This window comes from Rhinoderma darwinii, chromosome 2 (genome assembly GCF_050947455.1).
Source record: "Rhinoderma darwinii isolate aRhiDar2 chromosome 2, aRhiDar2.hap1, whole genome shotgun sequence".
Lineage (NCBI taxonomy): Eukaryota > Metazoa > Chordata > Amphibia > Anura > Rhinodermatidae > Rhinoderma > Rhinoderma darwinii.
In genome coordinates this window covers 351927612-351947650 of record NC_134688.1, presented here as the reverse complement: position 1 = coordinate 351947650, position 20039 = coordinate 351927612, and the positions used below count along the sequence as shown (strand labels likewise).

The following is a 20039-nucleotide window of genomic DNA, read 5'->3' as shown; positions in this document are numbered from 1 at the left end:
CAGAATGAAGAAATATCATGTTCGCAAAACCAATACGCAACGCAACACACATAACATCTGCGGATTTCATTGCGGAATTTTGAATCTCCATTGAAGTCAATGGAGTGAGTCCGCAGCAAGTCCGCTACACGTCCGCAACAGCCAAATTCCGCACCGCAGCCTATGGTCCGGACTGGCCGCAGCGGACTGGCCGCAGCGGAATTCCAGAGCAATTATGCCACGTCTGGCCATGCCCGAAGGCACGTGCACCTGATTTTACTTTAGGTGTATATAGTGAAGAAAATTACATGTACATCAAAATCAGTGACGGAAAGTATTTATTTAACCTTTTCTGGTGATTTCAACTGTGAAATATTGTACTTAAAAGGGCTTTCTGTGTGACGGTCAGCAACAGAAATATTGACGCTTTGTCTGTCCTTTAGGACAGTGTCACGCAAGTGTTATATGAATGCATTTTTACGTCCATATTACAGCTGCAAATTCTGGCCCGACTGCGGATCTTATGACCCGAACTAACAGCATTATAGCTTGTGTGAAACTGGCCTTATACAAATTAACAGTAAGGGTATGTTCACACGAGGTCATTACGTCCGTAATTGACGGACGTATTTCGGCCGCAAGTACCGGACCGAACACAGTGCAGGGAGCCGGGCTCCTAGCATCATAGTTATGTACGATGCTAGGAGTCCCTGCCTCGCTGCAGGACAACTGTCCCGTACTGAAAACATGATTACAGTATGGGACAGTTGTCCCGCAGCGAGGCAGGGACCCCTAGCGTCATACATAACTATGATGCTAGGAGCCCGGCTCTCTGCAGTGTGTTCGGTCCGGGACTTCCGGCCGAAATACGTCCGTCAATTACGGACGTAATGACCTCGTGTGAACATACCCTAATAGAGATGATAATTTAACCCCTTCCCGTCGTAAACAACTTTCAGATTTTCATTTTCGTTTTTTCCTCCCCACATTCCAGAAGCCATAGCGTCTTTATTTTTCCGTCGATATAGTCCTATGAGGGCTTGATTTTTGCGGGACGAGTTGTAGTTTTTCGTAGCACCATTTATTTTCCCGTATAATGTACTAGGAAACGGGAAAAAAAATATTTGTGGGGTAGAAAATGAAACAAACAGCGAATTCTCCATGGTTTTTTGCGTGCCGTTTTTACGGAATTCACAGTGCAATTAAAACAACATGTTAACTTTATTCTGCGGGTCAATACGATTACGGCGATACCAAATATGTATAGTTTTTTCTATATTTTACTATATTTTACTACTTTTACAAGTAAAAAACTAAGTGTAAAAAAGAAAAATTATTTTGCGTCGCCAAATTCCGATAGCTATAACTTTTTTATTTTTTGGTCGATTAAGTGGTATGAGGGCTTATTTTTTGCGGGATAAGCTGTCGTTTTTAATACTACCATTTTGCGACGGTTTGATCACTTTTTATTTCATTTTTTGTGGGAGATTAGGTGACCAAAAAATAAAGATTCTGGCGTTTACAATTTTTTTTTTTTACAGCTTTCACCGTGCGGGTTAAATAATGATAAATTGTAATAGTTCAGACTTTTGCGGACGTGGCGATACCAATGGGAAAAGGGCGGTTTTTGAACTTTTAATATTTATTTATTTTTTTTGACCCAAAAAAAAACGTTAACTAATTTTTACTTTTTTTATTAGTCACCCTAGGGGACTTCAACCAGCGATTGTTAGATCGCTTGCACGATATACTGCAATACTAATGTATTGCAGTATATCGTGATTCTGAAATATTAAGCCTTGAGGCAGGGCTTAATAGGTGTACAAAGATGGCGGACCTGGGGGTCTTCATTAGGCCCCAGGCAGCCATATCAACCATCGCCCCCCCCGCGCGATTGTGTTGCGGGGGCGCGATGAGCTGTTAGAGGGGGTCGCCCCCCTCTTTCTCACGATTTAAATGCAGCGGTCAGTATTGACCGCGGCATTTAAATAGTTAAAATAGCGGGATCGCGCTCGAGCGCGATGCCGCTAGTTACTCTGAAGTGTCGGCTGTAACATACAGCCGACACCGGCATCGTATGGAGCGAGCACACTGCGTGAGCCCGCTCCATACTTCCCCTTCCCGGCTATGACGTAATTGTATGTCATATGTCGGAAAGGGGTTAAATTGATATTAGCATTCTCTAAGTTACCTATGTTATTTTTATATCTAATTAAGTCTATAAATTCTGTGCTGATTAATATATATCTTTATAGGGATCAGAGCTCCAATATTCTTATACAGAGATCCAAATTCCCTGCTTCCTACAAAGCCATAGAGCTAAATGTTAAACTTCTACTAGAACATCTTACTAAAGCAGGCAGCCATCATTTTTATTATTTAACACTGGCTGTCTCAAGGGAAGCAGGCGATTTGGAGTTCTATATTAGATAACAGAGGGGTGGCTAGGTTCTCCAGCACCCGGGGCAAAGATTCAGTTTGCCCCTCCCCCGAACCTCTTTCCCAACATCTCCTTCCCCCTCGCCAGGTTTGCTTTCTCTACCAATCAATGAGATGTCATTTTTTTTTCATCTTTTTTTTTTTTTTTTTTTTATGTAACTCGAGCATAAAATCATTTGTACATTTTGCAAGCAATATAGTTATATAAGAGAGTTAACATAACAATAAATTAAAAGAAAATAAATAAAGAGGTCAGTGTGCCTGACTAAAACAAATTGCATAACTGAGGCTAGTGAGACTATATGGTGACATAATGAACAGCCCCCCCCCTTGTAGATAGTGCCACGCACAGCACACGGTAGATAGTGCCACCCCTCCCCATGTATTTAGTGCCACACACCTCCTCTTGTAGATAGTGTGACACAGCCCTCCCGGTAGATAATGCCAAATAGCCCCCCTGTAGATAGTACCACACAGTCCCCCTGTAGATAGTGCCACAGTGCCCTCTATAGATAGCCATCCCCCTTTGTAGATGGTGCCGCACATCCGCCCTGTAGATAGTGCCATACAGCCTCCCTGTAGATAGTGCCACATCCCCCTTGTACATAGTGCCAAACCCCCATAGTGCCACACACACTCCCCTTGTAGCTGCCACCATACAGTATAATGCCCCCATAGATGCACCCATACAGTATAAAGCCCACACAGATGCCCCCATACAGTATAATGCCCACACAGATGCCCCCAAACAGCATAATGCCCACACAGATGCCCCCATACAGTATAATGCCCACACAGATACCTCCATGCAGTATAATGCCCAATCAAATTGCATAATGCCCCTATAGCTTCCCCGTTACAGTAGAATGCCCCCGTAGCTGACCCATACAGTATATTGCCCATAGTTGCCTGCATACAACTTAATTCCCCCAAAGCTGCCCCATACAGCTTAATGCCCCTATAGCTGCCCCCATACAGTAGAATGCCCCCACAGCTGCCCCATACAGTATAATGCCCCTTTAGCTACCCCATACAGTATAATGCCCCCATAGCTGCCCCATACAGTATAATGCCACCTTAGATGCCCCATACAGTAAATGTCCCTGTAACTTCCCCATACAGTATAATGCCCCCTAGATGCCCCTAGTGCCAGTGCCCACGTAGATAGTGCCACAGTACCCATGTAGATAGCATCAGTGTCCCCTTTAGATAGTGCCCCTGTGTAGTGCCACAGTTCCCATGTAGATAGTACCACACCCCCTTGAAGATAGCACCACAGTCCCTGTAGATAGTGCTACCCCTCCCCCCTTTAGATAGAGCCATTGTGACTTCCTCTAGGATCGGAATCCCCAGCCAGAGTATAGGCTTGCGATTCCGCTCCTAGATGCTACTGTTCATATATGGACAGTGACGTCACTGTCCGTATATGGACAGTAACGTCAGGGGCTACTCCTGGAGTGGAATACCCTTCCATAGAGTCGGCAACGGGGATTCCGCTTCAGAGGAGTCACTGACGTCACTAACCATGTTTGGACAGTGACGTCAGTGGCTCCTCTGAAGCGGAATCCCCATTGGCGAAGCTATGGCGGGGGATTCCACTCCAGGAGTAGTGATGTCAGTGGCTCCTCTGAAGCGGAATCCCCGTTGCCGACGCTATGGCATGGGATTCCGCTCCATGAGTAGCCCCTGACGTTACTGTCCTGGAACGGAATCCCCTGCCATAGCGTCGGCAACGGGGATTCCGCTTCAGAGGAGCTACTGACGTCGCTGTCCATATGTGGAGAATATTGTCAGGGGCTACTCCTGGAGTGGAATCCCCTGCCATAGCGTTGGCATCGGGGATTTCGCTTCAGAGGAGCCACTGACGTCACTGTCCATATATAGACAGTGACATCAAGGTCTTCCTGGGGCAGAGTTCTCTAAGTAGCGCTGTGCTCGGGGAGCCCTCGGCGAGCGGAGGAGCTCCTTCTGCTCCTCCGCTCTAAATTAATGCTGAAGCAGGGAGCTTACTGTTCCTTGCTTCAGCATTAAGTTCAACTGTATCTGCGTCCTGAGGACTGTACCTGTGCACGGCCCGGCGCCCCCCCCCCCTTACTGTCTCTCCCAGTTGCGCCCCCGGCACATGCCCCGCCTGCCTGCCTGCCTAGATTTAAAAAAGCAGAGGAGCACTTTAACCCCTTATTGACCAGCCTATTTTAAACCTTGATAACCAAGCTATTTTTTCAATTTTTCTATCATCGCATTCCAAGAGCTATAACTTTTTTTTGGGTCGTAATAGAAAAAAAACAAGCTATTTCACCACTCTCTTTTTTTGTGTCTTTAATTTATACCAAATTTATATCGTTTTCTTGTGTTTTACTACTTTTACACAGTAAAAAAAACTGTTTTTTCAAAATTGTGTTTTTGTGTCTCCATATTTGAAGAGCCATACCTATTTTATTTTTCCGCCAATGCAGCTGTATGAGGGCTTTTTTTTGCAGGACGACTTGTAGTTTCTATCGGTACCATTTTGGAGTACATGCGACTTTTTGATCACTTTTTATCACTTTTTTTAAGGCAGGATGAACAGAAAACAGCAATTCTGGCATTGTTTAATTTAATTTTTTATAGCGTTCGTCATGCGGGTTAAATAATATAATAGCTTTATAGTTTGGGTCGTTACGGACGCGGCGATACCAAATATGTGTAACTTTTTTTTTTTCATAATAAAGCATTTTGTAAGGGGAAAAAGTGGGTTTTTTATTCTTTTTCCCATTTATTTATTTATTTATTTATTAATAACTTCATTAAACTTTTTTTTTAAACTTTTTTACTAGTCCCACTAGGGGACTTCACTATGCGATAGTCTGATCGCTTTTATAATACACTGCAATACTTCTGTATTACAGTGTATTACTCCTGTCCGTTTACAACGAACAGGCATCTACTAGGCCATGCAGGCTTCCACTACAGGCAGACCTGGGGGCCTTTATTAGGCCCCCAGCTGCCATAGAAGACATTGGCACCCTGCGATCTCATAGCAGGGTGCCAGTGGGGTGAGAGAGGGAGCTCCCTCCCTCTCTCCAAAACCACTTAGATGTGGCGCTCGCTATTGAAAGCCGCATCTAAGGGGTTAAACGGGCAGAATTCAATCCACCCGCTCGGGCTGCGCTGCCCCAAGTTCTCAGCTACCAGAGGTAGCTGAGAACAGGGAGCTTTAACTGCTCCAGGCGCCGCAGAATTATTCTGATGCAGCCGCGTGAAAAGACGTATGCATCAGAATAAAGCACATTAGTGGCCGCTGTGAAAAGGCAGATTGGCGGTCACTAACGGATTAAGTAATTTTCTTGTTCTACTTAAAGGGGTTTTCCCACCATTAAATATCGTATTCATTGTATAGATAATAAAAAATTAACAGTGTTTGCTATTATCCAGTGAAGAGTTATGACATTTACTTACATAGTATGGTGCCACCTGGTGTTCAAAGTGTATAGCAATGTGCATGTCCACTTACTCTGCCGAGTTCTGATAGACACGCATACAGTACTCAGTCACTTTTCCCACAACCAGTTCTCTGCAAAGTAATCTTCTGTTCACTGTAGAGCAGCCAATAGAAAAAGGTTTCTTCTCTGCTTGTCAGGGAAGGAGCGGAACCTCTGCAATAGCATGGCAGTATAGCTGAGGAGACTCCTTCTGCAGGGAAATCAAGAAGGGACTATATCATCAGCTGCCAGAGGATGGAGAAGACTGATTGTTCTCAGAGCCCCTTCACCAGCAGCACAGATTAGCAGCTGCATTAAGAGGGACACATGGAAGAAAAGAAGGTGATTTTTGTTTTTATTTTTTTTTATACTAGAAACCCTGCAAATTACTTTAAAACAGCCATTATCAACATTTCAGGACTTTTGGTATGAAAATGATTCATGGAATAACCCCTTTAAAAGGGTATTTCCCATTGCATACTGTTATGGCATTGAATAAGAGCCCTTTTTCTGCACAGCGGCGCTTCCGACCTTCTACTGTGTAGGTACTGCAATATAGTTCCATTTAAGTGAATAAGGCCGAGCATGCTGAGCACATGGCTGAAAGAGCAGTAGCGCTAAGACCTTATTCACACGAACATGTTTAACGTCGCACGGACCTATGTTAGTGAATGGGGCCGTTCAGACAGTCCATGATTTTCACGCAGCGTACGTCCGCTGCGTAAAACTCACGACATGTCCAATACTTGGCTGTTTTTCGCGCATCACGCACCCATTGAAGTCAATGGGTGCGTGAAAATCATGTACCGCGCACGGAAGCACTTCCGTGTGTCGCACGTGATTCGCGTAGATAAAGAAATGAAGGAAAAAATAAAAGCACTTCTTTTCTTTTTCTAAACATCAAAACCGTGTGTCATAAGCATGGCATATGCGTGAAAATCACGCAGCCACGCAGCAAACACTGAGGACACACGGAACTGCAACGCGCAAAAAACGCAGTGGTTTTTCCGCGCGCAAAACGCACAGGTTCGTGTGAATAAGGCCTTACTAGCGTTGTGGCCCCTTGATTCTGAGGATTGGTGGGTGTTCCAACAGCCTGATCCCCACAGATCAACAAAGGGCATATCCTAGCGATCAGTGAATGCCCTAACAGATGCCTGTGCATTTCTATATGCACAGGCAACAATGTACTGTCGTATATGTACCGCTTTATTTTCATGCATTCTGCCATTATAATAAAATTCATATAAATTATATTCTACAATATATATAAATATGTGATTGAGCCTTAAAAAAAAAGTTATGGCTGATGGAATGCGGGTAGGCAAAACCAAAATATTGGCATGGAATTTAAGTGGTTAATGACTGTGACCTGCTAGAGCAAAAGCTGCTGTGTGTAGCACTATGTCATATGATAAGTGATGAAGTGATTATTTACACCCAGTTCATCCACCTGTTAACTACAGCAACCAAGATCAGAATAAAGACTGCATGTGTGCACTAGCCCAAAGAATTAATAGCATCTCTTTTTATATATGCCTTCTGCCTTATCAAACGTGGTACACTATAGTTTTTATAGCATCTGTGTTTGATAATATCCTAGAACTGATGTATATCATTGGATTATATCTCCCTGGGCTTCATTTATCTGTAATTGCCTTTCACTACATGAGTAAATTACATCTTTATCTTTTAACGTTCTACAGTTTTGCTTTCCAAGGCTAATTGTTCTTTAGGTCCTTGACCTATCAAAGGGCGGCAACTAAAAAAAATAAATCTATATTTTGTCCTTTAGGCTACAGTGTCCCACAACAGGTTGTATCCTGTCTTAGGCTATGTTCACATCTGCGTCAGGGCTCCGTTCCATCTGATCTTTCCGTCAGAACGGAGCCCTGACTGACACAAACTGAAACCATAGGTTTCCGTTTCCATCACCATTGATTTCAATGGTGACGGATCCGGTGCCAATGGTTTCAGTTTGTCTCCGTTGTGCAAGGGTCCTGTCGTTTTGATGGGATGAATACCGTATAATAAAGTATAATAAGAAATTTTAATTAATATAGTTCCTTAAAATTTGAGCTTGAATAACTTAAAGAGGCTCTGTCACCCGATTATAGGTGCCCTATATCCTACATAATCTGATCGGTGCTGTAATGTAGATAATACACAGCACAATCACGCTGGGCTGGAACAATGAAAAGTGTATGACGCTGATTGGTCACTGATTGGTCAGCGTCATACACTTCTCTTCACAACGCCCAGTTGGTAAAAAGTAAAAACACGCCCAGTTGGCTATTAAGAAACTAATTAGCATAAATCTAAAATTGCTGATAACTTGCTAAAAAATGATCGTTTTTCAAAATAAAAACCCCTGTTGTTATCTACATTACAGCGCCGATCAGATTATGTAGGAGATAGGGCACTTATAAACTGGTGACCGAGCCTCTTTAATTGAAAAGATATTCTTTTAATTCTTAAAAGTAATTTTGAAATGTGTGTTCAGTTCATCATCTGACATCATAAGCATGCTGCAAAAAAATTAAGCTTGCAAGGGAATCTCATGCAATTTAGGGAGGATTTAGGGTATCCCCTTCAGGACCAAGCTCATTTTGGCCTTCAGGACCAGACCCATTTTTTAAAATCTGACATATTTCACTTTATGTGGTAATAACTCCGGAATGCTTTTACCTATCAAAGCGATTCTGAGATTGTTTTCTCGTGAGACATTGGACTTTATGATAGTGGAAAAATTTGGTCGATAAATTCAATATTTATCAGTGAAAAACACCAAAATTTTGTGAAAAATTGCAAAAATTAGCATTTTTCTAAATGTAAATGTATCTGCTTGTAAGACAGGCAGTTATACCACACAAAATTGTTGCTAATTAACATCCCCCATATGTCTACTTTATATTTGCATCGTTTTTTGAACGTCCTTTTATTTTTCTATGACATCACAAGGCTTAGAACTTTAGCAGCAATTTCTTACATTTTCAAGAAAATTTCAAAAGGCTATTTTTACAGGGGCCAGTTCAGTTGTGAAGCGGCTTTTAGGGCCTTATATATTAGAAACCGCCAAAAAGTCACCCCATTTTAAAATCTTCACCCCTCAAAGTATTCAAAACAGCATTTAGAAAGTTTCTTAACCCTTTAAATGTTTCACAGAAATTAAATCAACGTGGAGGTGAAATTTTCAAATTTCATTTTTTTTTTGCAGAAATTCATTTTTAATCTATTTTTTTTGTAACACAGAAGTTTTTACCAGAGAAACGCAACTCAATATCTATTGCCCAGATTCTGCAGTTTTTAGAAATACCCCACATGTGGCCCTAGTGCGGTAATGGACTGAAACACAGGCCTCAGAAGCAAAGGAGCACATAGTGGATTTTCGGCCTCCTTTTTATTAGAAAATATTTTAGGCATCATGTCAGGTTTGAAAGGCTCTTTCGGTGCTAAAACAGTGGAAATCCACCAAAAGTGACCCCATTTGGGAAACTACACCCCTTGAGGAAATTATCTAGGGGTCTAGTGAGCATTTTGACCCCGCAGGTTTTTTGCAGAAATTATTGGAAGTAGGCCATGAAAATTAAAATCTACATTCTTTCAAAGAAAGGTTTAGCTAATTTTTTCTAATTTCCACAAGGACTGAAGGAGAAAAAGCACCGCAAAATTTGTAAAGCAATTTCTCCCGAGTAAAACAATACCCCACATGTGGTCATAAATGGCTGTTTGGACCCACGGCAAGGCTTAGAAGGGAAAGAGCTCCATTTGGCTTTTGGAGCTCAAATTCAGCAGGAATGGTTTGCGCAGGCCATGTCGCATTTGCAAAGCCCCTGAGGGACCAAAACAGTGAAAACGCCAAAAAAGTGACTCCATTGAGAAAACTACACCCCTTGAGGAATCCATCTAGGGGTGTAGTGAGCATTTTGACCCCGCAGGTTTTTTGCAGAAATTATTGAAAATGGGCCATGAAAATGAAAATCTACATTCTTTCAAAGAAAATGTAGGTTTAGCTAATTTTTTCTAATTTCCACAAGGACTAAAGGAGAAAAAGCACCGCAACATTTGTAAAGAAATTTCTCCCGAGTAAAACAATACCCCACATGTGGTAATAAACAGCTGTTTGGACACACGGCAGGGCTTAAAAGGAAAAGAGCGCCATTTGGCTTTTGGAGCTCAAATTTAGCAGGAATGATTTGCGGAGGCCATGTCGCATTTGCAAAGCCCCTAAGGGACCAAAACAGTGAAAACGCCAAAAAAATGACTCCATTGAGAAAACTACACCCCTTAAGGAATCAATCTAGGGGTGTAGTGAGCATTTTGACCCCACAGGTGTTTCATAGATTTTATTAGAATTGGGCAGTGAAAATAAAAAAAATCCTTTTTCTTCAATAAGACGTAGCTTTAGCTCAAAATTTTTAATTTTCTCAACAAATAAAGGAAAAATAGAACCCCAACATTTGTAAAGCAACTTCTCTGGAGTACGGCAATACCCCACGCGTGGTCATAAACTGCTGTTTAGACACACGGCAGGGCTCAGAAGGGAAGGAGCGCCATTTGCTTTTGGTGTACAGATTTTGCTGCATTTGGTTTCTGGTCGCTATGTTGCATTTGCAAAGTCCCTGTGGAACCAAAACAGTCCCCCCCAGAAGTGACCCCATTTTGGAAACAACACCCTCAAGGTATTCACCTAGGGGTGTAGTGAGCATGTTAACCCCACATGTGTTTTGCAGAAATTCGTGTGCACACGATGTGGGAGAGTGAAAATGGGAATTTTTCCTTAGATACGCCAATATGTGGTGCCCGGCTTGTGCCACCATAACAAGACAGCTCTCAATTTTTATGCGGTGTTTCCCGGTTTTAGAACCACCCTACGTGTGGCCCTAATCTTTTGCCTGGACATTCGACAGGGCTCAGGAGTGAAAGAGTACCATGTAAAATTGAGGCCTAATTTGGCGACATATAAAGTATTGGTTCACAATTGCAGAGGCTCAGATGTGAAATAAAATAAACCCCTGAGAAGTGACCCCATTTTGTAAACTACACCTCTCAAGGCATTTATTAAGGGGTGTAGTGAGCATTTTCACCCCACGTGTCTTTTCCATAAATGATTGCGCTGCCGAAGGTACAAATTAAAATTTTGCCCTAGATATGCCAATTCATTGTCAAATATGTCGTGCCCAGCTTGGGCCACTGGGGACACACACCTCAAAAATTGTTAAAAGGGTTCTCCCGGGTATGGCGATGCCATATATGTGGACATAAACAGCTGTTTGGGCATGCTGTAGGGCTCAGATCGGTGGGAGCGCCATTTGGCTTTTGGAGCGTGGAATTTGCTTGGTAATAGTTTTGTTTGGAGTATCACTGTTGTTTCCGTTTATAATGTGGGGCATATGTGAGCTGGGCAGAGTACATCAGGGGCATAGTCAGGTGGTATAATAATAAGGTAAAAAATATAATAAAATGATCCATAGACGAGTGTTACGCTGTGACACAATTCTTTCTGCACAGGCCGGTGTCGCACTGATAACTGCCGTCCTTCCTTATCCCCCTTTTGGTCCACACTCTGCACCTTTGCAGTTTGGGGAATTTTGCCGGGAAAGTGTTGTCCTGGTATAATACGGGCACCCTCGCTTCCAGCAGATATGTTTGGGCCCTCCCCTTCCTGGTTCCCTAATTTTAGTGCCTTCATACATCGCCTTTTGAAACAGAAGAATTGTTCCCCTCGGGCCGGCACAACTGGATATTTTTCTTTCCTGAATTATTGGAGCCTTAACTTATTTTATTTTTTCATAGACGTAGTGGTATGAGGGCTTTTTTTTACGGGACGAGCTGTAGCTTTTATTGGTACCATATTGGGGTACATGCGACTTTTTGATCACTTGTTATCCTTTTTTTGGGAGGCAAGGTGACAAAAAAACAGCAATTCTGCCATAGCTTGTTTTTTTTATATACAGCGTTCACCGTACATTATAAACTACATGTTACCTTTATTCTGCGGGTCAGTACGATTCCGGCGATACCTAATTTATAGAACTTTTTTATAACTTTTTGCACAATAAAATTACTTTTGGAAAGAGAATGTATTTCTTCTGTCGCGATGTTGTGAGAGCCATAACTTTTACATTTTTTTCGTCGATGGAGTGGTGTGAGTGTTTGTTTTTTGCGAGACGAGGTATAGATTTTATAGGTACCGTTTTTGGATACATGCGACTTTTTGATCACTTTTTATTTCAATTTTTGGAAGACGGTGACCAAAAAAACAGTAATTATGGCAGTGTTTTTGAGGTTTTTTTTTACGGCGTTCACTGCGCTGGATAAATAACATAATATTTTTATAGTTAAGGTCTTTACGGTCGCAGCGATACCAAATATGTATGGCTTTATTATTTTTTTCAATAATAAATGACTTGATAAGTGAAAAAGGGTGATTGTGTTTTATTTTATTACTTGAAACTTTTATTGTATGTTTTACAACTTTTATTTTTCCTTTTTTTACACTTTTTTTTAGTCCCACTAGGGGACATGAATGTCCAAATGTTTGTTTGATGTTCTAATACATTGCACTACCTATGTAGTGCAATGTATTGGAACTGTCAGTTGTTCACTGACAGCAAGCCGATCAGGCTCCGCCTCTGGGCGGGGCCTAATCAGCTTACGTAATGGCAGACAGGAGTCCATTGTTAGGGCTCCTGTTGCCATAGTAGCAGTCGCCAGCCTTGCCATCGCGTGGCAAGGCTGCCGATTCGCTACAAACCTCTAGGATGCAGCGATCACAATGGATCGCTGCATCGAAGGGGTTAATGCCAGGAATCGGAGCTAGCTCCGGTTCCTGGCGATAGATCGGGGTGTCCGCTGTAACATACAGCGGACACCCACTGCTGATGACGCCGGCTCAGCTTCTGAGCCGGAAGCTGAGCCGGCGCCATCTTGCCGATGGTACCGGAAGCCTCCTGGGCCCCGCCGACGACGGGGCATAGGAGGATTCCGTTACAGGCTGATCGGGAGGTAAGTATTAGCCCTCCGATCGCATTTGCAGCCACCGGCAACCCAGCGATCACGTTGCTGGGGTGCCGGTGGCTATAAACTCCTCACATGCTGCGATCTCTATTGAACGCAGCATGTGAGGGGTTAATCGGCCGGATCGGATGCTAGTTCCGGTCCTGACCGATACCTCAGGGTGACAGCTGTATGTTACTACTGTCACCCGGCGGTGATGTCGCTGGCTCAGCTCCTGAGCCAGCTTCATCTCCATGACGTACAGTTACGTGAAAAGGCGGTAAGCCACCGGCTTTAATCACGTAAATGTACGTGATTGGGCGGGAAGGGGTTAAAGTACACAGGGCGTTTACAAAGTGACACGTCCCTCTGTTCCCCGTGCATCCTGGCCTCCTGGGATGACGCAGCCCATGTGACCGGTGCAATCTGTGATTGACTGCAGCAGTCACATTGGATGAAACGGCATTTAGTTATTTTTTCTGATTTTTGCGGCGGAATCACAGCTTTTCAGCTGAAAGAACATGCAACATGTGCTATTTGTTTTGCATGTTTTAGCTCACCATTCAATTCAATGGGCAAAACCTGCAACAAAGTAGCAGTGATTCCATGGATTAAAATACACACCGCAGGCCAAAATATGAACGGTTTCTCAAAGGATTCTGTCCGCAGCATGTGAATGAGATTTGTTCAAATCTCATCCACTCTGCTGCTACTGTAACATTATGCAGATTTTGCTCAATAAAAACCGTTGCGGAAAATCCGCCCTGTGTGACCATACCCTTGCACAGTTTTTGGCTTTTTTGGTATGGTTTTTTTCAAATTTTAGATCAAACTCGTGATCTCATGCACACAAGCAGACTGCAGCTCCTTACGACCTCTGCTCCGAGTTCTATGAAGTTGTAAAATAGCACTGTTTTAGACTTCTTTGGGGCACTACAAAGGCAAACAGATTATTTTTTCTGCTGGATTCTGTATATGAATTACGGATACCCCATTTCATAACTCTTTTACCCTAGATGCATTGATTCTAGGGTGGGATATCTCCATAATAAGGCATTGTACGGAGCACCATATTGCGACATTGAGCGGTACCTGCGGGTGTGTAGTATGGTACCACAGGGGCTCCATGTGCCTTTGTACACCCTCCTTACACACAGTTCTTCTGTGTGCATAAGGCCTTTATTATACATGTGTTGGCAAATCCTAATATTCATCCTTAGATCATGCAGAAAGTCTCCTGCATGAACAGAAGTAAGAGTAAATAAAATATGAAAAATGACAATACAATAATTGTACTAAACCTGCATGTTACAAACAGATAGTAGATATACTATGATATGAATCCATGGGAAGTATATAGTAACTATTTAATTATCTGTCATCTAAGATTGGATTCTCTTGTTTTTTGACAGCTTGATTGCATATGAGATGGCCAAATATCATTGTATCCCAGCCCATAATGGCTGCCTTCCAAAGGCAGTTCTGTGGCAGAAATTGAACAAGTACCTATCCATCCTGCATACTGAAGAAGGAATTGAGGACAGGTATGACTGCATATAGTTCAAGTGAAAATAACAAATGATGGTCATAGCAAAGTGAGCCCCGGGTAGAACACAGGAAGTTCTGTAATGTCCTACAATTAGGAAGTTAAAGATTGGAAAGCATTGCCTAGTCTGATAAATTTAGATTCTGTTGCACCATTTTTATTGTAAGGTCAGTATTTGGCTGAATGTGAACCATATAAATCAGTTTACTATCCCAGCTTATGTTAAAAGGGTTAAACAACTATAAGAAGTGAAGGCATATCATTAGGATTCATGTCGGCCCAACTGTAGGTACCCCTACGGATCTTCAGAGTGAAGTGTTTGCCGCACTAGTTAAACGCTGCGGCACATTCACAGTTTTTCCCTGCAGGGTGGGGAAATGCAACATAACCACATTCCCGCCTATCAGGTCCTAGAGGTTGGACCACCACTGATCCTAATACTGATAACAATATTCTTGCAATATACCATATCATAAGATGGGAATCTCCTTTTTAAGGATGATGACAATATAATGGTGTGGGTAATGTTGTATTGGCCCTTTAATACCAAATGAGCATCCTTTAAATGGCACAGCCTACTTGAGTATTGTTGCTGACCACGTGAATCAACTTTTACCTTCTGTCTGCACATCTTCTAAGACCTAATTTCAATAGAATAACGCGCCATATGACAAACTACTTGTCATCGCAAGCTTGTTTAGCAAACATAATGATTCAGTGTAGACTGAATGGTCTGAATAGTTAGGGTCCTATTACACGGCCTGATATGGGCAGCTCGTTGGTCGGCGCTAATTTGTTCTTTTCACAAGGAGCTATGACCAGTAATGTATGGGGACGAGTTCTCGTTACTATGACCGGTCATCTCCATGCATTTCCATCATCTCGGCAGCACATCTCCATGTGTACTTTTGTGGTACGTAAATGATATGATCAGGCGATGAATGAGCATTTACGCGTTTTTCGGCTGATCGTTGCCCTGTTAACACAGGGCAATGATCGGCAACGAGGGTTCATATGAAGTTTAGGTGTGAGGTGGAGTGTTGGTGCCAAGAGTCTCTTCTGCCATCTATGTGAGAAGGGAATAAGCATTATCTTAGTTGACCCTGCCTCAGAATAGAGCATGTAAACTTTTCCATTATCTAATCTTCATACAGTCCATATAGAAATCTACATAAAATTTTGTTATTTGTCAAAGGTTCAAATCTCAACACTGTAGACCTTGTGTGTAGCTACTAGAACAGACAAAGATATGAGCTGTCGTCCATGGCAACTTATCAGTCCATTTTCTAACCTAGGTAAAAATAAGAACTGTAACTTGATTGGTTGCTATGGGCAACAACTCACAAGTTTTTATATATTAGGCTATTACTGGTGATAATCATTTGTGTTACATTTTATTAAATTTGTCCAATGTCGTCCATCATTTTAAATAAAAAAAATATTTATTGATATATAAGCAAAAAGATGGCGATTACATTCGCAACAATGAGCTCTTCGCAGGGGGAGCTAGAACAACAAAAAGTCTATGACTTTGTAACAAATAAAGAACAGGTAGGAATACAGAACTTGGAAGTAATAATTTTCACAATGACAAATACACAGCTGAAGGTTCAAGTCTAAGAAACCGAAAAGGATACTTCATGTGTAGGCAGGAAAGGGACCTTAAGGGCACGTTCGGACGTGGCAGAGTTTTTCCGCTGCAAATGTTGGTGCAGATTCGGGGCAATTACGCAACGAATCTGCACCAACATTTGCATATTTGACAGGTAATAAAGACATTTCAGAAATTCCGCTTCTTCTCCGCAACAGACAGTGCATGCTGCGGACTGAAAATTCCGCACCGCAGCCTATGGTCCGCAGCGGAGTTTTCCGCAACGTCTGAACTAAGTTTCTTAAAAATGTATAGAAACAAATGTAAAAAACAGCCGCTGGATAATTCCACTGCGGACTGTCCACAGCAGAATTCCACAGCAATTCCGCCACGTCTGAACCTGCCCTTAAGGTTCTATGAAGAACCTTCAGGGAGGTTTCAGCTAAGGTAGCCTGCCAGCTGCCTTTGCGAATGAATTCATAGCAATGTTCCCATTTTGGAAGTAATAGTTGACACAGAGAGACAATATACAAATTAGAAATTAACCCAACCATCTGCATTAAATAAAGAATACATCTTTCTAGAGAAGTATACACGTAGGCGAAAGCGGATCATCGGACACTTTGGTGGGCGGTGGACTTTAGTTTTAAAATAGGAGACTTCCATTAATTTGTTATTATAGAGGAAATCATTAAGATGTTTGAGTTTGACAGTCAGCCACCAAGCAAATAAGAGAATGTCCAACCCAGGGAAGAATGACAGATTAGAAAATAGGGGGTTGAGCGGGGAAACAACTGATTACAATCTGACCACCCTCCATACAAGTATAGAGTAATAAGTAAGAATTAATTAGTGCTAAACGTTTTTCGGAATTAGATCCGTATTCCAGAGGATTGAAATCTAAGAGAGGAACTCAGACTCCACTGTAACCCACAATTGTGTGTAGCAGAATCGTGGAACAACATCAGTTGTGCTAATCTGGTAATATTTGATAAAGTTGGGTAAGCAATGTTTGAAGGCTTTAATGCGCGGGGTGGGGGTGAGGGTAGTTTTCCAGCCCCTATAAGGTGGTAGCAACTCTTTTGAAAATTTCGTAGTTCAGATAGGAGTACCAGTATGGGTAATGTTCTGAACAAATATAGTAGTTGGAAAAGAACTTCCATTTTAGTTGTGTGTACTCTACCCAACCAGAAAAGAAATGTGGAGTCCAATCTTTTCAGGTCATTTTTTATAGATTTAAACATCTGCGAGTAATTTGGAGAATAATGGCTGTCAATTAGTGGGAAGTGGGATTCTTGCAAGCAGATTATATCTTCCAAGTGCTTTAAATAATCAATAAATGCTTTCTTGCGTTTTTGAGAGGCGTCAAAGCCCTGTACAGTGTGCAATAATACTCTACACAATTATCCGAGGTATCAAATACGTGTAGGCGAAAGCGGATCATCAGAAACTGTGGTAACAGATGAAAAAGTCCCTTAATTCTAGGATTGCCATCCTGGAAGAGAAAAAACATGGTTAGCAAGATAACCTAGCCAGGTGGGGCATTAGGGGCCTAATAAAGGGTTCTCTGTAGTGAGGGCACTGAAGCCACATATTCCTTACCTCATCCCGGATCTAGTAGTGGTAGTGAGGACAGCAAATCTCCATTTAGGAGGCTGGTGCATTGGTGGTCTGGTTGTCCAAATTCTGTACTAGGTTGTAGGTCGATAGAAACCCCACCTCTACAGAGTGCTTCTTTACCATCTTTCAGTGACCTTATCATATAGGGGTTGGAGCCCACTTGGAAAGCAAGAGAGAATGAAAAACTCAAGGTGTACCGCAAATGTGCACTTTAAAGTGCTGCATTTATGGGTCTCATCTTTCAGCAGCAGCCCAATATGCAAGGTATTAATTCGGTAAATAATTTGACGGTAGGCTGTACTCCTAGTAGGACTTATAAATTCCATGGTAGCTCCTAAAATTTGATCTCGCACCTCCAGGTAGTGGAGTTTAAGGAAAATGACCCTAGTAATCGATCCACTAGTATCTGGACAACAGCACACATCTCCAGCATAGTCTAAATTATATTTATTAGTGAAACATCAATAGCAAAACAACAAAGTTTCGACCCATCGGCATTTTATAGTCTTTCTTAAGAATAACGTTATGTTCAAAACAAACTAGGGTGCATTGCAACTTACAATAAGAAACATCCGATTCTGGCAGCAGGGCTTTGAATAAGTCAGTGGCCATTTTTGTGCAGCAATTTAAAATGACTATATAAACTAACTCATTTATAGTCCCCAAAGGAATGGTTACAGAATATTCAATAAGATTATTCGCCTGGCTTATTGGTTACCTGAGAAACTGAATTGTCTTTATCCAGATTATCCTAATGAGTGTTAGAGATTTGGTATGGACATGTTAGATAATATAATACTAAACTAAGCCGTGCGAGGTATATGCTGCAAAGCGGAGGCAAACGTAAAAAAGCAAGATTATTGAAATCGAAGTCATCTATAATTTATTGTAATATTTAAATGGTCCAAGCTAGATTAAATAAAATAAATGTGCACAAGGCCCCGGGACCAGATGGGTTACACCCTAGAATTCTTAAAGAGCTTAGTTCAGTTATTTCTGTCCCCCTTTTCATAATATTCAGAGAATCTCTAGGGACTGGTATAGTGCCAAGGGACTGGCGCAGCGCAAATGTGGTGCCTATTTTCAAAAAGGGCTCTAGGTCTTCCCCGGGTAATTATAGACCAGTAAGCTTAACATCCATCGTGGGGAAAATGTTTGAGGGGCTATTGAGGGACTATATACAGGATTATGTGACAATAAATAGCATTATAAGTGACAGCCAGCACGGTTTTACTAAGGACAGAAGTTGTCAAACTAACCTAATCTGTTTTTATGAAGAGGTGAGCAGAAGTCTAGACAGAGGGGCCGCTGTGGATTTAGTGTTTTTGGACTTTGCAAAGGCATTTGACACTGTCCCCCATAGACGCCTAATGGGTAAATTAAGGACTATAGGTTTAGAAAATATAGTTTGTAATTGGATTGAGAATTGGCTCAAGGACCGTATCCAGAGGGTTGTGGTCAATGATTCCTACTCTGAATGGTCCCCAGTTATAAGTGGTGTACCCCAGGGTTCAGTGCTGGGACCACTATTATTAAACTTATTTATTAATGATATAGAAGATGGGATTAATAGCACTATTTCTATTTTTGCAGATGACACCAAGCTATGTAATATAGTTCAGACTATGGAAGATGTTCATGAATTGCAGGCAGATTTAAACAAACTAAGTGTTTGGGCGTCCACTTGGCAGATGAAGTTTAATGTAGATAAATGTAAAGTTATGCATCTGGGTACCAACAACCTGCATGCATCATATGTCCTAGGGGGAGCTACACTGGCGGATTCACTTGTTGAGAAGGATCTGAGTGTACTTGTAAATCATAAACTCAATAACAGCATGCAGTGTCAATCAGCTGCTTCAAAGGCCAGCAGGATATTGTCGTGTATTAAAAGAGGCATGGACTCGCGGGACAGGGATGTAATATTACCACTTTACAAAGCATTAGTGAGGCCTCATCTAGAATATGCAGTTCAGTTCTGGGCTCCAGTTCATAGAAAGGATGCCCTGGAGTTGGAAAAAATACAAAGAAGAGCAACGAAGCTAATTAGGGGCATGGAGAATTTAAGTTATGAGGAAAGATTGAAAGAATTAAACCTATTTAGCCTTGAAAAAAGACGACTAAGGGGGGACATGATTAACTTATATAAATATATTAATGGCACATACAAAAAATATCGTGAAATCCTGTTCCTTGTAAAACCACTTCAAAAAACAAGGGGGCACTCCCTCCGTCTGGAGAAAAAAAGGTTCAAGCTGCAGAGACGACAAGGCTTCTTTACAGTGAGAACTGTGAATCTATGGAATAGTCTACCGCAGGAGCTGGTCGCAGCAGGGACAGTAGATGGCTTTAAAAAAGGCTTAGATAATTTCCTAGAACAAAAAAATATTAGCTCCTATATGTA

General features: G+C 41.9%; 1 protein-coding gene across 2 annotated transcripts in view; it reads left to right on the top strand.

Annotated features, from left to right (window-relative positions):
• The window catches only part of ETNK2 (ethanolamine kinase 2), a 122853-nt gene that overhangs the window by 60839 nt on the left and 41975 nt on the right, over nt 1-20039 (top strand). Inside the window, exon 3 of one of the 2 annotated variants that reach the window (XM_075853729.1) lies at nt 14291-14422. The exons of the other annotated variant lie outside the window; for it this stretch is intronic. Coding sequence (XP_075709844.1) covers nt 14291-14422 — 132 coding nt within the window. The remainder of the gene's footprint in view (nt 1-14290; nt 14423-20039) is intronic. 2 annotated transcript variants of the gene reach the window in all.